Source organism: Styela clava, chromosome 1, assembly GCF_964204865.1.
Source record: "Styela clava chromosome 1, kaStyClav1.hap1.2, whole genome shotgun sequence".
NCBI classification, from domain to species: Eukaryota; Metazoa; Chordata; class Ascidiacea; order Stolidobranchia; family Styelidae; genus Styela; species Styela clava.
In genome coordinates this window covers 16,260,002-16,277,134 of record NC_135250.1, presented here as the reverse complement: position 1 = coordinate 16,277,134, position 17,133 = coordinate 16,260,002, and the positions used below count along the sequence as shown (strand labels likewise).

General features: G+C 35.8%; 1 protein-coding gene across 3 annotated transcripts; it reads left to right on the top strand.

The window, feature by feature from the left end:
* Positions 1 to 720: 720 nt before the first annotated feature.
* On the top strand, positions 721 to 16,707 carry LOC120325398 (uncharacterized). Of its 3 annotated transcripts, none has more exons than XM_039391499.2 (21): positions 721 to 917; positions 1,512 to 1,612; positions 2,253 to 2,459; positions 2,557 to 2,644; positions 6,442 to 6,617; positions 6,837 to 7,007; positions 7,098 to 7,214; positions 7,372 to 7,483; positions 7,892 to 7,955; positions 8,397 to 8,519; positions 9,525 to 9,688; positions 9,955 to 10,139; positions 10,523 to 10,560; positions 11,030 to 11,212; positions 12,844 to 13,022; positions 13,210 to 13,352; positions 13,667 to 13,808; positions 14,387 to 14,532; positions 14,761 to 14,895; positions 15,477 to 15,662; positions 16,184 to 16,707. In XM_039391499.2, exons 1-21 carry the CDS (start codon positions 728 to 730, stop codon positions 16,292 to 16,294), a joined length of 2,961 nt encoding a protein of 986 aa, XP_039247433.2. In that variant the 5' UTR covers positions 721 to 727; the 3' UTR covers positions 16,295 to 16,707. The 3 variants fall into 3 exon arrangements, with proteins under 3 accessions (XP_039247433.2, XP_077966881.1, XP_077966891.1); XM_078110755.1 differs by having other exon boundaries at positions 11,024 to 11,212; XM_078110765.1 differs by lacking the exon at positions 11,030 to 11,212.
* The last annotated feature ends 426 nt before the right edge of the window (positions 16,708 to 17,133 follow it).

Genomic DNA, 17,133 nt, shown 5'->3' with positions numbered 1-17,133 from the left:
ACAACAAGCATTTAGCAATACAATTTATATACAGTATACACACGTCGTGTCCGAAAATGAATAGAAAATCGGTTTTGGCTCAACACACCTGGATCTACAGGCAAGGCGTTGATGCTTAAAAACCAGAAACGCAAAGCCTCTGTACAAATTTCTATATATATATAAATACATTGATATTCAACATTCATTATGATTAGACATTCTCCATCCGAGTCAGTTGATACACAATGAAATCTCTGTTATTTATGGCTTTCATGTAACATTATATTTTGCTATTGTCTTGTTGTGCGTTGTGTAACCCAAGTCATCGTTATGAAAATATTGATTTTTATTTATGCCTTTCCGTATGATAAATCTTTTTATTTTTAAAGAAGACTCGAGTAGTACGTTGGATGCTGTGTTGAGTCAGGAATTATACATAATGAATCGTACACAATTCAACTAATGGGTACACTCATGGGTTCTAAAGGAATAAATGTCAGGTATATGTGCTGGCTGTGCATTTTAGGTCCAAAAGAACTAGGACCGAGCACATGTGCTGTATTCTTGCTTATGGATATGTATTGTGTATATAAAAATAAATATAGGATTGTTGTTGTTTTTTCGGTGTCCATAAATGCAAATTTGAGGTGTCCCAGAGTCATTGTATTGAATAGAAAATATATGCCTATAGCAATTCCTATATTTAAATAATTTTATTGTTTTTAAAACTCTAGTTCAATTTATTATGTCCAAACTTTTTGAGGGAATTGTCGATCTTATCCATATTGAAATGACCACAAAAAGTCCAAGATTGAGTACATTGTTCGTCGTATTGATACTTTCAAACCCATGTTTCGCTGTGGACAATACTCTTGTAAAGGGTTCTACTGGGACAGCGGTTGTGGAGTCATGTGTCTCAAAAATCTACGCTTCAGGTGAGTAAACCGCTTTACTTTGTATTAACTAAATATTCTGCATAGAATGTGTTCACCACAAATTATCAACACGGCGTTGTGGCATTGCAATTTTTGTAATCGAATGATGTTGTGGTTAAGCATAATAAATGTAGACAACATTTTGGTTTGATTTGTCATAATGAAAGTCATATGTAGGCCTACCCAATTAGATACGATCATGGTAAAATTTATTGCCTATCACATTAGTATTTTTATGCTATTTCGGAATAATTCTTTCGCCGTCAACGCATTAGTGGAACGTTATTTTGCGGTGAATCCACCACGCCCTTCATATTTATGACGCATTATTGGAATTTTTAGCAGTGATACCAGCGTGCAATAATTTCATATTCGGGAATATAACATGGTTTTTCGCCAAACCCACCAGGCCATGCTGATTTAGAATTGGAGCGAACTGCCATTTTAATGCAATACGTAAATCCTATATATACTCGATTACTCGTACACAAGCTATAAAAAGGTTAAAGAGGCATATCCCGGTTTGGTGGTATAAAATTTTCATGTCATTCATTCACTTATGTGAAATAAGGGCTTTTGCCATCTCTTTTGCAGGAATTTTCAAGGAGGATTTCAATTTGATACGCTACTCGGCATATGCTGACACAAAAGACGGAGCCGAACTTGCTTCACAAAATATCGGAGGCATCTGGGCTGTAAATAAATATTTTATTGATCAAAATCATGGTGTTGGGGCTTGGGGCATGGATGGGCAGATTTGTAATGTTCACCGAAAGCTCTATATACATAGATAGATTTTCCATATATGTAGAAAATTGGTATAATAAACAATGAATAATATTAGTGAAGGATGAACAATGGGGTAGGACGTAAGTCGTAACGGTGACCGTACATTTGAACCAACGTACATTTGAACCCATGTGTATATCCGCGGTTTCAATCTATATGCGGGTGCTAAAACCCATGGGTTAGTATGGGTTCAGATATTCGTAAAACAATTTTTTTTACCATAGGTACAATAGTATGCAGGTGCAATTGTCATGGGCTCAAATGTACGTGGGTTCAAATGTAATGGAACCGTTCGTAACGTTATGCTTTGGTGAATTTTATTGTCTGAAGTATGGTCGACTACTTCTCAAGTATCCGTAAGGAGCTAATCAGTATTCAATCCAGTTATTATCCTATCGCATTCGACTACCAGTTTTATACACAGAAACGATAGAATTATAATATTACCAATAATATAGCGTTGCAGTCGCAACATTTTGTCCAGTAAACACGTTTAAATACACTTAACACTGATCGATTCGTTTCATTCAATCTTTCAAATAACAGGTCAACAGCGATGCATTCACAGCAATATCAGACTCTACTTATGATGTTTCATCTTACTATTCTGGAATACAAACTTCTTTCAATATTGATTGGACTCAAGTAACCTATGCTGATTTAGACATTCCCTTGTATTCAGCGATTGCTCAGAGACTACATATTGCCTATTGGGAAATTGGTGACACTCTTCAGGATGATATCGACAACTTGGTAACTAAACTATTTATAGCTGTATGGCTACGTTTTATAGTTTAGATGGGTTCTGCTGATCTACTTTAATTTTTATTCACAATTCCTTCAATTCCAGGGAATTTGGTGGGCCATTTATCTCCATACAGCTGATGAGAATATGTTAATCTCTGATTTCACAACAGCGATCTCACCCATTCTAACAGGTAACTATGTATTATTTTATGCATCAGATACCAGACTTTGTCCAATAAATCGTAATTACACAACCAGCATTGCTAACATGGTGGTAAGAAAGCCTACATAAGTTACCAAAACGATCCCTTTCGTGTACGCTGATGGTTATATATCAGTAAGTATGCTAAGTATGATTACTTAGAAGCATTCGATTCTTATCCGATTCCTAAATTGTCGATTCTCGATTCCTCGACATAGCTTACCGAGAAAAAATACCCACTTAAACAATACCATATGAAATCAAACACATGGGCGATGTTCAAATATATGCACGCGAAAGCCTAATCTAAGTAGTATGGATATTCCACCTGTCACAGTCGACCAAATCACACAAACAAACAAGAGAGCAATGCTCAAATATATGGACACACAGACCAATTCCCCAAAACTCATATATATGCGGTAACTTGCTAGTACCTGTATCGGGAGACCGTGAATTCAAAGTCAAACCGCGAATGTCAATTCAAATATCACATGATTTGAGTCACTTCTGTATTATCGGATCAGGTACCGCAGTCAAACCGTAAATATGGTCAAACATTTCCCGTAAAAACGTCCCAAAATCATATGCTTTAACTTACCAGCACCTGAATCGGGGTAGAAATAACGGTACAGGGACTTTCATAGCTCTTTCATTTCCTGCGGTAATGATCTGTTCTTCTCCATCCAATTTTCAACGGGAATGGAAGTACCAAGTGATCCGAGTCACTTCTCCATTACGGCACCAGGGCTAAACAAAAAGAAAATATCGATTCCCCGATAATCATATGCGGTACGGTACGGTAACTTACCAGTGCCTGATATTCGTTCGCGGAACGGTTCTTCCTTGTCATCAAGAACTCAATTCATTTCCTCTTATCAAGAAAAAAAAATAAGGTAGGCTACAAAATTTATGTTGTTCACATCAGAACTGTAACGAAAAGATGAGAGCGTAATCCACAGAGGTACCGTACGGTACCTTACCTGTTGCTGTACTGTAGGCCTGCTATTCGAGCGTGGAACGGTTCTTTTCTGGCCTTTAAAAACTCAATTCAATTTGCTCTTATCAACTTAGCAGTACCGTACCTGCAGGCTCGATCACGCAACCGCTTGAAATAAGTTTTAAAACAGTGTTCCCATGAGTAAATTTTAGAACGGCAAAATTTTGAATGAAATATCAGATCTCATAGGATTCATAGAAAATTCAGTGCGAAAATAAATAAAAATAATAGCCTTCTGGAAAAAAATCAAACTTTAACCACTGAAAATTTCAAAGCAATTGGTCCAGTATTCGAAGCGAAAGCGATTTTATAATGATGATGACGAAAATAGCAATAATAACAACATATTATTGAAACGGTCGTTATGTCGACTACGTGTCAAAAAAGTATCCCTTTTAGCCCACAGACATTTTTGAAATACATAAACGCAATAGCCTTCTAAAGAAAAATACAATTTTTAACCACTGAAAATTTCAAAGAAATTGGTGCAGTAGGTAATGAGAACATATATTTTATCATGATGAGAACAAAAAAATGAATTCTAATAATAATAACATAATAAAAAAACGATCTATATGTCCACTTAAAGTTAAAATAATTACTGTCATAGCGAAAATTTATTGCAATTTAAAAAGTTCAATCCGTTCACATGTCTTCCTGTGAGTCTGGATCGTAATTTGGAGACGATAAGCTCCGCGAAGATTAATGCCCTTTCTGATGCAGCGGATGTTGCTGGGACACAGAGGTACTTTTGGGCGACAACTGTGATATTTGATAAGTTTTTTTGTTGCCGTTGGCATGCGTCCCTCATTCGCGCAAACGAGCGAGTGAGAGGAGATTGTAAAAATATAATGAAGTTTCCGGCGTCGTAGCAACTCAACATAGCAGTTTATACATGTATGTGAAGGACTTGAGACAAAACGTTATACCGTGTTTGCAACCAACTTTTAACCCTAAGAATCGATTCCAATGCATCGAAATCGATTCTAATCGATTCCACTAATATATATATCAATGGTATATATCAGTGGTTCCCAAACTGAGGTGCATTTACCGTTAAAGGCGTGGATTAGACTGAGTATATGGATATATTTTTCTTAACTTTTATTCCCGACAATAAAAATTTGAATACATGAGTTTAAAAAGTCTTTGGAAAATCACATTTTACCCTAGTAGAAACTTTAACTACAACTACAGTAAAATTGAAGTCTATTTTTGCAGTTCACATGACTTTGTCCAATCAAGTCCATGCTTCCGAAAAACAAATAACTAGCTAACTAATCCCATACACGACCTGGACGAGAGGCCGTGGTTCGCCATATGATTAAGCCGTCTTATCGGCTTTCCTCTCCCCCGGGGTAAATATGTAATCCTATCCTATCCTTCAACACTGAAGCAGGTTTAGTTTAGTAGCGCAGTAAAATATGAAAATTTTGTGGGTAAAAAATTGCCCAAAGGCTACCGATTAACAGAAAGTTTGGGAAAACCTATTCCATATAATAATTACTATAAACGTCGCGACTGCAACCATTACATATATATATCATTATATTTAATAAAAAACTGAAATTTCGTTTCGTTTGAAACACAAATAAATATTCATGGGTTTAAAATTACGGGTGCAAAGGTCCATGCGTGAAAATTACGGGTGCAAATGTTCATGGGTGCAAAATATTTGCGGATGATAAAAAGTGTGGATGCAAAACCCTGCAGGTGCAAATGCCCTTGATGCAGTTAATGAAGGCAAAGGTAATATTTATCGAGTCCTGTTTATCTATGTGTTTCTTGTGTTTGCTGTCATGTTCGGTATATTACTGGTCCGATCAATTCAATTATATGCGATCAAGCTCAGATTTTTGTAAAATCACTCAACGTAAACATGTCGGTTTAGTTTTACTAAATGTATATATACCAATATACAAAGAACTACTTAGAGCAGTGGTTCCCAAACTTTTTTAGGTTGCGACCCACTATTTATTACCACAGCTTATGGCGACCCATTTAACTAAATTAATAAAACATTGATGTAGGAAACAAATTGACATAACACAGAACACAGCAATGGCTAATCATCGCAAAACTACCGCGTTTCCTCGAAAATAAGACCTGGCTTGAAAAAAAAGACCTAATTCGAATTTTTAAAATGATTTTAATTAAACTCTACCAATAAAATAAATTTAAAATGTGTAGGAGAGGAAAGGTTCAATTACCTGAGGTAACCACACCACTATTCAAGATTGTGTGATGTCACAATCACAATTATGATATTTGTCACTTGATTTTTGTATATATATAGGATAAAAACAACGGATGTCGGTTTTTATATAATGTTCATTAAAAAACCCCGTGATTTTCTACAATGTAATTTTATTTTTGATAAAAAACCCAAAAGGCCTCTTCCAAAGAAAACTAGTGTTATTCTTCAAAATAAATCTAAATCCTGTCTAAATTTCGGGGAAACACTGTAAGAAGAGCTGTACAATGTACAAAACTGCTATGCGTAAAAAATTCACATGGTCATTCTTTGTGTAGCAAATTTTGTTTCTCTGAGAAGATCGTAAAAAGGAAACTTTCAGAGATTAGAATTTTAATTCAATTTAAATTTTTTTTTGAAGATTTAAGTAATCGAGTCGGCACCGATCCTAATACCCAGTATAATTAATCAAAGCTTTCCACATCTTTTCACGACCCACTAAGATTCCTTTTGCGACCCATAGTTTGGGAACCGCTGACTTAGAGTAATTGATGCAAACATCAGTATTTCTAATAAAACATTATCTTCGCAGGTTGTTCAAAACCACAAAGAGATGTTGTATTTCTTATTGATAGTTCTCTGATCAGTGGAGAGACATATTTTACCAGTGCAAAAACTATTACGACAAACGTCATAAAACAATTGAAAGTCGATTCAAATCCTAACACTACGGTGGTTGGAGTTGCCCAATACTCGAGTCTCGTAAAGGTGAGTCAATATGCCTATATGTATGTTACTGATTTTTATTGTAAATTTTTTTGTTTGTTATTACCCGCATTCCAATAAGAAATGTAAGTCAAGGTTTGTAGCAGCCTAAACAGGGCGTGATGTATTGATAACGTTGCGGGAGCAACGTGGTGGTGGCGATGTGCGACAAACTAATATAAAAATGAATCACCTTGGTACTTCTAATTTTTGTTTTTCAAGGTTGCAGCATATCTCAATGGTTCTGCATCGGAAGCTGATATTGTATCTATTGTTTCGACCTTGCAACTTATTTCTGGATCGCGTGTGACCGGTTCATCCGTTTCTAGCGTTCTCCCTAGTGTCTTCTCGAATACAAATGGCGCCAAAGGATGGGATACGGGCACTCCGCAGGTTTGAAGAGTGCACCGTATTAAATGCAATATTGCGCATAGGTATAAAAAATGAAAATAAATTTAAAAATCATCAATGATTACATTCCAGGTGCTCTGTCTGCTTACAGCCGGTGACAGTATTGACTCCATAGAAAGTGTTGCATCAGCAGCTTCGTCAGCGGCCGTCAATGTTATTGCAGTGGGAATGACCGGTGCTGCCACACTGGTGAGTATGTAACAGAGCTACTGTAATACCCATGAACCAATTCGACGACATTAATTTTATTAAAAAATCATTTTTTTTGCAAACAAGTCCCAACAACTGTCACTATTGATTCACAGCATTGGATATTGCGCATCACTTTTTTATATTATTACTCTAGGCTGAGCTGAATTTGACAGCAACAGCGCAAGTCACTGACCATGTGTTTCAACGAAGCACTTTTACGACAGCTACTGATATGGAGTACGCCATTACACGGCGGATTTGTGCAGGTGAACTGCGACCTATCTATGCTTCGAAGTTGCGTATACATGTTTATGAATGAAATGCACAAAAGTTATAACCGTTTTATTTGGAGCGCAAGTTTCAGGTTACATATAAAATTCATATTCAGGCCAATAACTAAATCACGATCTGAAGGTATTCTTGCTGTCATTACCAGGTAGCAGGGAAACCATTAGTTGTAAAACGCAAGAATATTTTGAATAACCTTATTGTTAGTTGCGGCTATCATTATATCGTCCGGGCGAAAAGTGCAAAATGATGTATTTCCGACCACAAGATAGCCTTACTGCTTCTGTTGTTTTAGTGAACATCAATTAAAAATTCTACTTCATGTTTAAAGTTGTTGTCTCATCTTAATATTGTTACTATCTCCATGCTTTGCTACTTTTCAACAGATACTGCTCTTGTACCATCGGATGCAACGGTAATTTCAGGAACCATCGATCCAGGACAAACAAGGTAGTATTTTTATCGCATTCCGGGGCCTTGTTTGGCAGCAGTCAAAAATCTATATTCGAATCTCGGTCAAAATCTTATGGATGGGATATGGTGCTGTTGAAATTAATATATATATATATTGTCATTTTTATATATATATATATCGCAGTTTGTTTGTTTTTGTACTATGTAATTTACTAAGTACCGTAGTTCTTGGATTCTCAAGCGCTCTATGTAAAATAGTCAATATGGGATATGGTGTTGTTGATATTAATATATATATTGCAATTTTTTTTTATATATATATCGCAGTTTGTTTGTTTTTGTACTATGTAATTTACTAATTACCGTAGCTCTTGGATTCTCAAGCGCTCTATGTAAAATAGTGAATACTAGAAACTAGAAAGTTTTAACTCGAAAATCTTTATCCTCCGAGCACTCTTAGCATTTTATAATTCGCAGATCAATTAGGTTGCTCGTAAATTCAACTGGAATCGATACCAACGTAGCAACAACACAGGGAACGATGGATTTATATTACTCGGCAATCATTACGGAGCCAACATCTGCCAACTACGATTACACGTACACTTTTTTTTAAATTTCTATAGTTGGTTTCATCACCTTTATTAGCATGATAAGTGATTTAAAATATGCTTCACAATCAAGGTTACGCAATGTAGAACGGTTTATTAGAATAAGCCAAAATGCCAGCTTGCTACAACGAACCAATGGCGATTGATATTAAAAAAAATTATGCTATACTCCGTAGGTCATTGAAATTCACAAGTTTAGACTCCGTTTTTCTGTAGAACATGAACAAGTCGCAAGCCTATTTTTGATTGAGAATTAAAACTTGATTGAATTATTTGAAAAAATATGTGAAACTCACGTACAAACATAGCCTACATCAGAACTTCAGTAGCTGCCGTGTTTTCCCGAAAATAAAACTGGGTCTTATTTCAATTTTCTTCCGAAAAATAGCACTAGGGCTTATTTTCGAGGGATGTCTTATATTTTCATTTATCAAAAACAAAATTACAAAGTAGAGAAATACAAAGTTTTCAAATATACAAAATATGAACAACGATATCCATTTACTTATAAATATTTTAACTCAACGTTTTAACTCAAAATAACTGCAAAACATAGATTATCAATCATTTAAAACGTGTAGGAGAGATTTCTTGCTATCGACTAGTACTAGGTCAAAAAAATATTCGCGTTTTCGACTACATCTTATTTTAAGGGGAGGGCTTATATTAAAATCATTTTCAAAATTCAGGCTAGGTCTTATTTTCAGGGTAGGTCTTATTTTCGGGGAAACACGGTATATATAGTACACCTGGAATAATTCAGAGTAGTAATCTCCATTCGAAAGATACAAAGAATCACCAAAAATAATTTGTGGCAGTGTCTATGTTATACCACAACTATATCCTCGGAACTTCTGAAAACAAACTTATAGATACTTTTAGTAAGCAAGTGCTTATTAATAATAAAAAAAGGAATGCAGGGTAAAATGATGTACATCTCTTATAAAAATACGCTGGTTTTAATAAAAAAAAATTTTGTATAAATATCTTACAGTTTATCAGTGCCCAGTCCAAATCAAGAAGTTCAATTTAAATACGTCCCGACTCTTGAAGAAGTAGACCATCACGGCGGCGGGGACACAGTGTATTTGTATATCACGTTGCAAGGTGATGCATCCGTCTCGACTGAGTTTACCTTCACTATACAAATTCAAGAAGGTATGTTGATCTATCATACACTATTTCATTGTTCTTTAATTTAAACCTATATTCACATGACCCTATTTGAGGAATGTGTATACACTATATCGTTTGCTTGTGTGACAAAGTTTTATATAAATAAACAATATTTTAAAATATTATATGATATGCTTTTGAAAAACCCCTCAACAACGTGCCGCATATAAATGTAAATCTTAGGAAATTAAATTGCTTTGTGTTTTAAAAATTCTCTCCGAATATGAACCAATTACTTTTTACCACAGTTGTCACGGTAGTAGTGTCTGTGAACAACAGCACAGCATTACCAACCGACTCCTCAAGTAGCGGTTTGTCAGAGGGAGAAATTGCTGGAATTGTTTTTTCATGTCTTATCGTATTCTGTGCTGTGCTTGTTGCAACTGTATACTACAGATTTGGAGGTTACGGGAATAGGATGAAAAAATCATTGGTGAGGAATTGAACGCAGCAATATGACATCTATATAGTGCAGGCCATTTGCTGTGAATTGTGATGTGACTTGTGTAACCTTATTACCTAAAAAAGGCTGTGCAACAGTGATTTCCCCACACCCCTACAGAGGGTGAACACAGAAATTCCACACTCTAATTCCTAATTTGGATATACTGTATATAATTGTATTTGAATAGCCCGAGGGTGGCGTAAATACTAGTGCACACTTTTATAAGCTACAAATAGTCGTATCGCTAATAGCAAAATATCTACCACCCCCAAATTTGGACCGACCAATCAAACCATGACAACTTTATTATCAGGACTGATATAGCTATTTATACAACCATTTATGACACTGTTAATGTTAATCATATTCAGATTCACAGAGGCAGAATAGATCGTCCGATGGATAGTAGGTAAGATACATCGCATAAAAATCATTTTGATGTGTTAGTGAAATTTAGTTTTTCATATCTCTGTGTTTGTGCTGTCATTAGCCTGTTTTAGGTTTGAACGACTTAAATGCTTAGAGAGTTGGAATAATTGTTATTTATCAACCAGTGTTCAATTTAAAAGAAAGGGGCTTTTGTCCAATTATTTTAGAACTGCTTGCAAGAATTCCCATGTCATCTATAAAATTTATAACCTTAGGTCATCCCCTTTTCTCCAGCAAATCTTTTTGTTGACTACTTATGCTCGTCGCTCCTGACAAGTCAATATACACACGTATGTTCAGCTTTTTTGGATCTTTTAGAACACTCATTAAGTTTGTCAAAGTCCTCGAGGCATTGTTCGACTCTAGCATCAAAGATTTTAAACCAGAAATCTTCCTCGATTCTTGTTTGTGTATTTATATTTTACGATCGACTTGTTTGTGAGTTGTAGCAGTCCTGATACCGGGCCATCTACAGTCAAACAAATCGAAAGAATAGAAACAGGTTTCAATCAGCCTGTACCGCTGATGCAAGCACAAATGCCGAAAGTGACTGAAGAATCGACTCCTGTCGAAGAAATCAATTTGCGTCCAGGAGATGAAGATACGTCCGAAGAAAAAGAGAATAACGAGGAGTAAATTTGTTAATTTTTCGCGGTGATCGAAAGTCACGATGTAAATTAATGACGCTTAAGTTTGTCGCGTTTGTTCTGCCTAAAAAACATTGAAAAATTCTTCCACGTGACAATTAATATTAAAAATTCAATTTTTATTATTTAGTTTTTTGTTGCTAATAAACTAATTGTATGTCGAATGCCGTGGGGTTTTGAGATTAACTTATAATATTACGCTTCATGAGTGTTTGTACTAATTTATTTAAATCAGTGGACAACTGAGATTGAATGGGGAATTTCCAGCAGGGTAAGTATTTAAGTTAGCTAATTCTAATACAATTGCAGGTATTAATGAATCAAATTCTGAACACATAATTATTACAAATATAAAGCCAGTAGTTGTCACAACATGCTAGTATTTAACGAGTATGGCTATAGAGCTTAACCGGATAATATATATATGCGTAAAAGTTGCTTTGTGATAAATATGTTTGATATTGCGTTGTATAGTAATCTTAAGACTTCTGGTGTCAAGGGTCAACCAATGTGACTATTCCTACACAAAAAAATATAAACGGTCATAAACATTGTTTAAACGAAATTTGCTCAAAGCAAGATCCCACTCAGTCAGAAATATAGGAGATTGATTTTCGAGCGAAATTGCGGGCAGCACTAAAATGCCAAAAGTTACAGAGACTATGAGGAATTATAGTGCAGAATTGCGCGGTGGTGAATACCAATTGGCGCGAGACTAAGGTTCGAGAGGTTCGAATATTCAGAATAACACAGTCTATTGAAATATCTGTAACATATACACAACGACACAATTTTTCGTCGATCGTAAAGTGTTTGCAGCTTGGAAGTCAATCATATAATATTTGATATTGTTCTGTACAGTCGGTTTATTACGGGCGCAGGTACTTCAGCCCAAATATAACATTAATGCTTCGTATGGACGTATATATTAGTGATTTCAACAATTCAAATATCGGCGAGCAAAAAAATAAATGTAAATCAGTTCCGCACGTCAACCAAACTGATAGATGGCTTGTAAGGATATTTATAACTGACTGTTGTTGCTGCAATCGCGTAACACAATCAACAAATGAACTAAACTGCAGTAAGAGATACGGTACGCTTGTGGGTACGGTATTCAATCTTCAACATATTCCGCAAGCTTTCTAATGTTGTTGCGTCTTGCGAGTGTTGCGAGTTAAAGTGATTTCGACTGACCAAAATCACTCTAAAACAGTGTTTCTCACATTTTCATGATTCGTGATTCTTATCCAAATCTTCCAACACTTGTGGCCCCCTGCCGTACTATAAAAGTTTTTGTTTTGTTTATTATCGAAGTTCCTTCGGTTGTTTTATTAGCCACGTTTAATAATGAAAAAAAAACGAAAGCAAAAAATAAATAAATGCATTATAGTCATAGAATTAAGCAAATCAAAATTTACTTTAAATTAATGTAACCGCGAATCTGGTGAAGGACTCTGCTCGTGGCTCATAGAGAAGCGCTCCGTGGCTTCCTCGAGGAATCCAGTGCCCAGTTTGAGAAACTCTGCTTCACCATTTCGTATTTTTCATTGTAACTTATACAAACATTGATATTTATCTAACAAAAACTCCACATTCTCCATTTATATTTCCAGAGAACAACAAAAACGTCTGGAAGTATCCGTTCGGGATCGACTGCAGAGTGCTATCAAAAGACGAGATATGAACGATATATCAGATGCTGTTGAAGATTTTATGGCTTTGAGAATGGAAGACTATACTGGAGATTTCGTAACAGCTCAACGGATGCTTGTTATACAGCAATGTAAAGAAGGTGATGTAGTTCATGTATTGCTTAGCAATCTTGCTAATCATTGGGACATATTAAATAAAACTGTCAATGAAACTTCGTGAATGGGAAAACAATCTATATAGGAGGACTCTGATGCTATCGGAGAAAACGGTTCTAAAATGTGCAAACAGAAAAGAAAATATTTTGAAAGACTATTTATACTCTACAGGTATTACAAGAGCGATAGCAAGCAGAAATATCAAATTACTAGAAAAGGCTATTTTCCGTGGGAAAAGAATGGAATATGATATAGAATTGAAAATGGAACTAGTGAATGCTGAAATACTCTTGCAAGATTTGAAAAGGACAGACGTATGAATTTTTCTTTTCTTCCTTATATTTTCTATGAGAAATATTTTTTGTTATCCACCATAGTATTTCATAAGTTTGAATAAATAGTTAATACGCGCATTCCGTTTCTTATCGTGTGAAAAGTTATTTTATTGAGGCGTATAGGCCTACTGCCTAAATGCCGAAGGTCCGTATCTACACGACATTTTCCGGCGACCAAATTGGTTATGGAGCATGCTAGTTGTTTGTATACAATGTTTAAATTACCTCCAAATCAAAATCTGAAATAACAGCTTCCGATATTTTATCAACACGGCAAATTTTTGTAAACCTAGAATCTTTTGAGACGATTGAAACGGGCGATGGACGCCGGTGATCTAGCAGCAGCTGAGGCTATTACTGCGGAATTAAGAGTACTCAAAGGTTGTGATCAAGCTATGGTTGATAGAATGCTTCAAATATTTCAACACAGAGACGGTAATATTGCCTAAATATTTACTTAATGTTGGGTAATAAATCACTATTTATTGTGCCTCGTAGAATGCGCAAGCTTGTGGTCAAAATCGAGCCCGTTCCCCTGGCATAATGGGCTAATACAACCTGCATTTTGTAACATTAGGTTTGGATACTTCTAACACGTTGATGTACAAGCTTAATACTGACGTAAAACTGAAGATGATGAATAAAGGGCTGTGGACCGGTTCCAAATGTTCAGAATAGCAAAGTCTATTATAATATCTGTAAAATAAGCACAACGACGCAACATTTCGTCAATCGTAAAAAAATTGCAATTTGGAAGCCAATTATATATATATATATATGATATTATTTGAAATCGGTTAGGTACGGGCGCAGGTACCCCAGCCCAAATGTGACACGAATGCTAAAAAATCATTACGTTCACTAAGCGTTCTTAACAGTCTATTGAAGGATATTTACATACGCCAAAGTTTTTGGACACGAAATGAACCTATGAATCGTTTTGCTAATATGTTAAATTAAATTACTGCGCGTGGAAAATAATCACTCTAACAAGCTGAAATTTACAATTTCAGATATCGAGGAATCTATGGAAAGACGAGATATAGCGGCTATTAACGAAAGTATAGCGAGAATAACCGAGAAAGGTTTTGAACCAGATTTGGCATCGGAAATGAAGCAAGCGAGAAAAATACTGAAAGATCTGGCAGCAATGGAGCAGGTTCGTTGGAATAAACAACGGGATATATTATCTACCGCATATTTGTGAATAGCAGTAAAAATGGTAGGCCTCCTCGCGGCCGCAGGGCGTCTCTTTCGAAATAGATAAGAAAATTTCATCTCCTTGCTATAGTATACGATAGACAATATTGTACAACAGAACAACACGAAAAATAAACTGACCATCTTTGTGGTTAATGTGATTATTTGTGTATTACCCAAATTACAGGCCCGCAGTAATGTGCTGGGGTTGAAACAGAGTAGTGTGGCAGAAATCAAAAGTTATTCTTCACCACCACCTGGCTTACTTGAAGTCATGATGTCAGTTTATCTTCTGCTCGGATATCACCCAACACAACTGCAGGTAGGGGACGTTATGTATGATTACTCGCAACCTGTGATTGCGCAATGTGTACATGGCCACAATTTTTAAGTGTATACTTTTCAAATGCAGAGTGTGACTAATACATGGCCTCTTGTTGTTGCATGTTATTCTTAGGTGCGACATATTGGAATTTTTTTTGAACGTCATCCAAGCTCATTAAAGTTAAACGCGGGTGGAATTGACTAAAATAGTGTACAAATAAGACAAACTATACTGAATACTGAATAGTCTTTTAACACATTAGTATTACTATCTTTTTATAAAGTGATTTATTGCTTTTCGAACAAGTCACGGGATATTTAGCTACTGTTATATAAATTAGGTATTGTTAAATGTTAGGTATTTTTCTATCTCGTCCGTTTTTCTATTGGGCTGTTTTTTGTTAAATTATTCTGGATATTTCTACAAATCTACCCAATTTTTTGTGTTCCTAATAAGGTTGAACTATGTGACGTTTGAAGCCCCTTTCCTTATTTGTATTAGACTTTGATATCCTAAATGCGCATGCCAATTATATGCCAAGTAGTAAAGTTGGATATCATATCGCATTTGTATACCAGAGTTGGACAGCAATACAGGCACTTATGGGGAAAACAGGTCGAGAAGGACTTCGCCGAAGAATTGGTGACATGGAAGTGTCTAGAATTGATATAATGCATGCACGAATGGCAAAATCGCTTCTTGCTAATTTCGACTCAAATTCCATCAGAGAGCTTAGCGAAGCCCTGGCGGTGTTTTACACATTCGTGAGTTGAACTTATATATATTATTATTGTATTATTGCTTACAATCCCCTAAAATAAGGTAAAAAGATGTTTTCTAAACTGACGAAAATTTGCACTTTCAGAATCTCCCCGAAAAACTTATTTGTGGCGAGACTATATGATTCATGACGTCATACTGGGCCACTTCAATAAATCAGAGAAAACCAAACACATATTTTAAAATTATGTTGTGATCTGATCTGAATTTGCTAAACATTTATGCAAATATCAGCTTTTTAACAAAAAAATCATAAATTTTAGGGCGCTCCCGAAGTATGTGCACCAAGATGGCACACAACCTGAACCCTGATCTGGTACACATACTATGTTCAGTTTGTGCGCCATCTTGGTGCACATACTTCTGGAGCTCCAATTTTAGTATATATAAATATCCCTATATCTCAATAACGGATAATTATTGACGAACGAAGCAAGTTTACTTGTTTTGAAAACAGTCTTGTTTAGCGCAAAAACTTATATTTAATGTCCTATCTGACTTTCAGGCACAATCCGTTATAACAGAAGCTGAAAGACTAACTTCGGATGGAGATCACGATACTGATTCACACTTGTACGAAATTCCATCGTGGTCCACTCCTATATTAGGACGTTAGATATATATTAAGCAATTTGTTATTATGCCACTCAAACAAAGTCTGGAATCGTATTACGAATGTGGTACTCACCGACGCGTTTACTCAGCAAACCACACTGAGGCAACGAACTGGAATCTTTCGAAATTATTAGCATTCAATCTGCTTGGGTGATACACGTATATTGCCTGTAACCTAAATTTCTTATTTGTCAAATAAACCGATGTACCATGTTTCGCGAACGCACCATGTAAGATGTATATATATTATTCCGGTGGTACAGTAACATTACAGCCATGGAAGACCACGATATCTCGTCTACCATACGGGCTATTTTTAGTCAACATTTTACACGCTAATACCGTATTTCCCAGCGAATAAGTCGCTTTTCTAGACCCAAATGTTTTACCTGATTTTTTGGGGGGGGGGGGGGGGGGGGGGGGGCTTATTATTCAATTTGAACCATAAAATATCTTCCGCGATAGCATCCTTATAACGTCCCCATCAGGTCAGTTACGCGCTGTGAATCTGGAATTTCAACGCTGTGAATATCATATTTGAAGTTGCGGCATTTGTGTGTGCATGACACTAGGCTTGCACGTAATTGACAAAAATCAATTCCGTAATTACGACAAAATCAATTACGTAATGACCCCGTAATTGCGATATTTTTCCACGCATTTAAACCTATCATAACAACCAATTGAATCCACTTCTTTTCCGAATGGGACATTGAAGTTGTGTTTTCATATTCTTGGCAGTACTACACGCCGTCGGCAGATGTTAAAGACAAATATCAAGGAGTGAATTCAAATTAATTTTATTCTGATTTTTATCTTTTGTGTTAGCTTTGGTTTTCC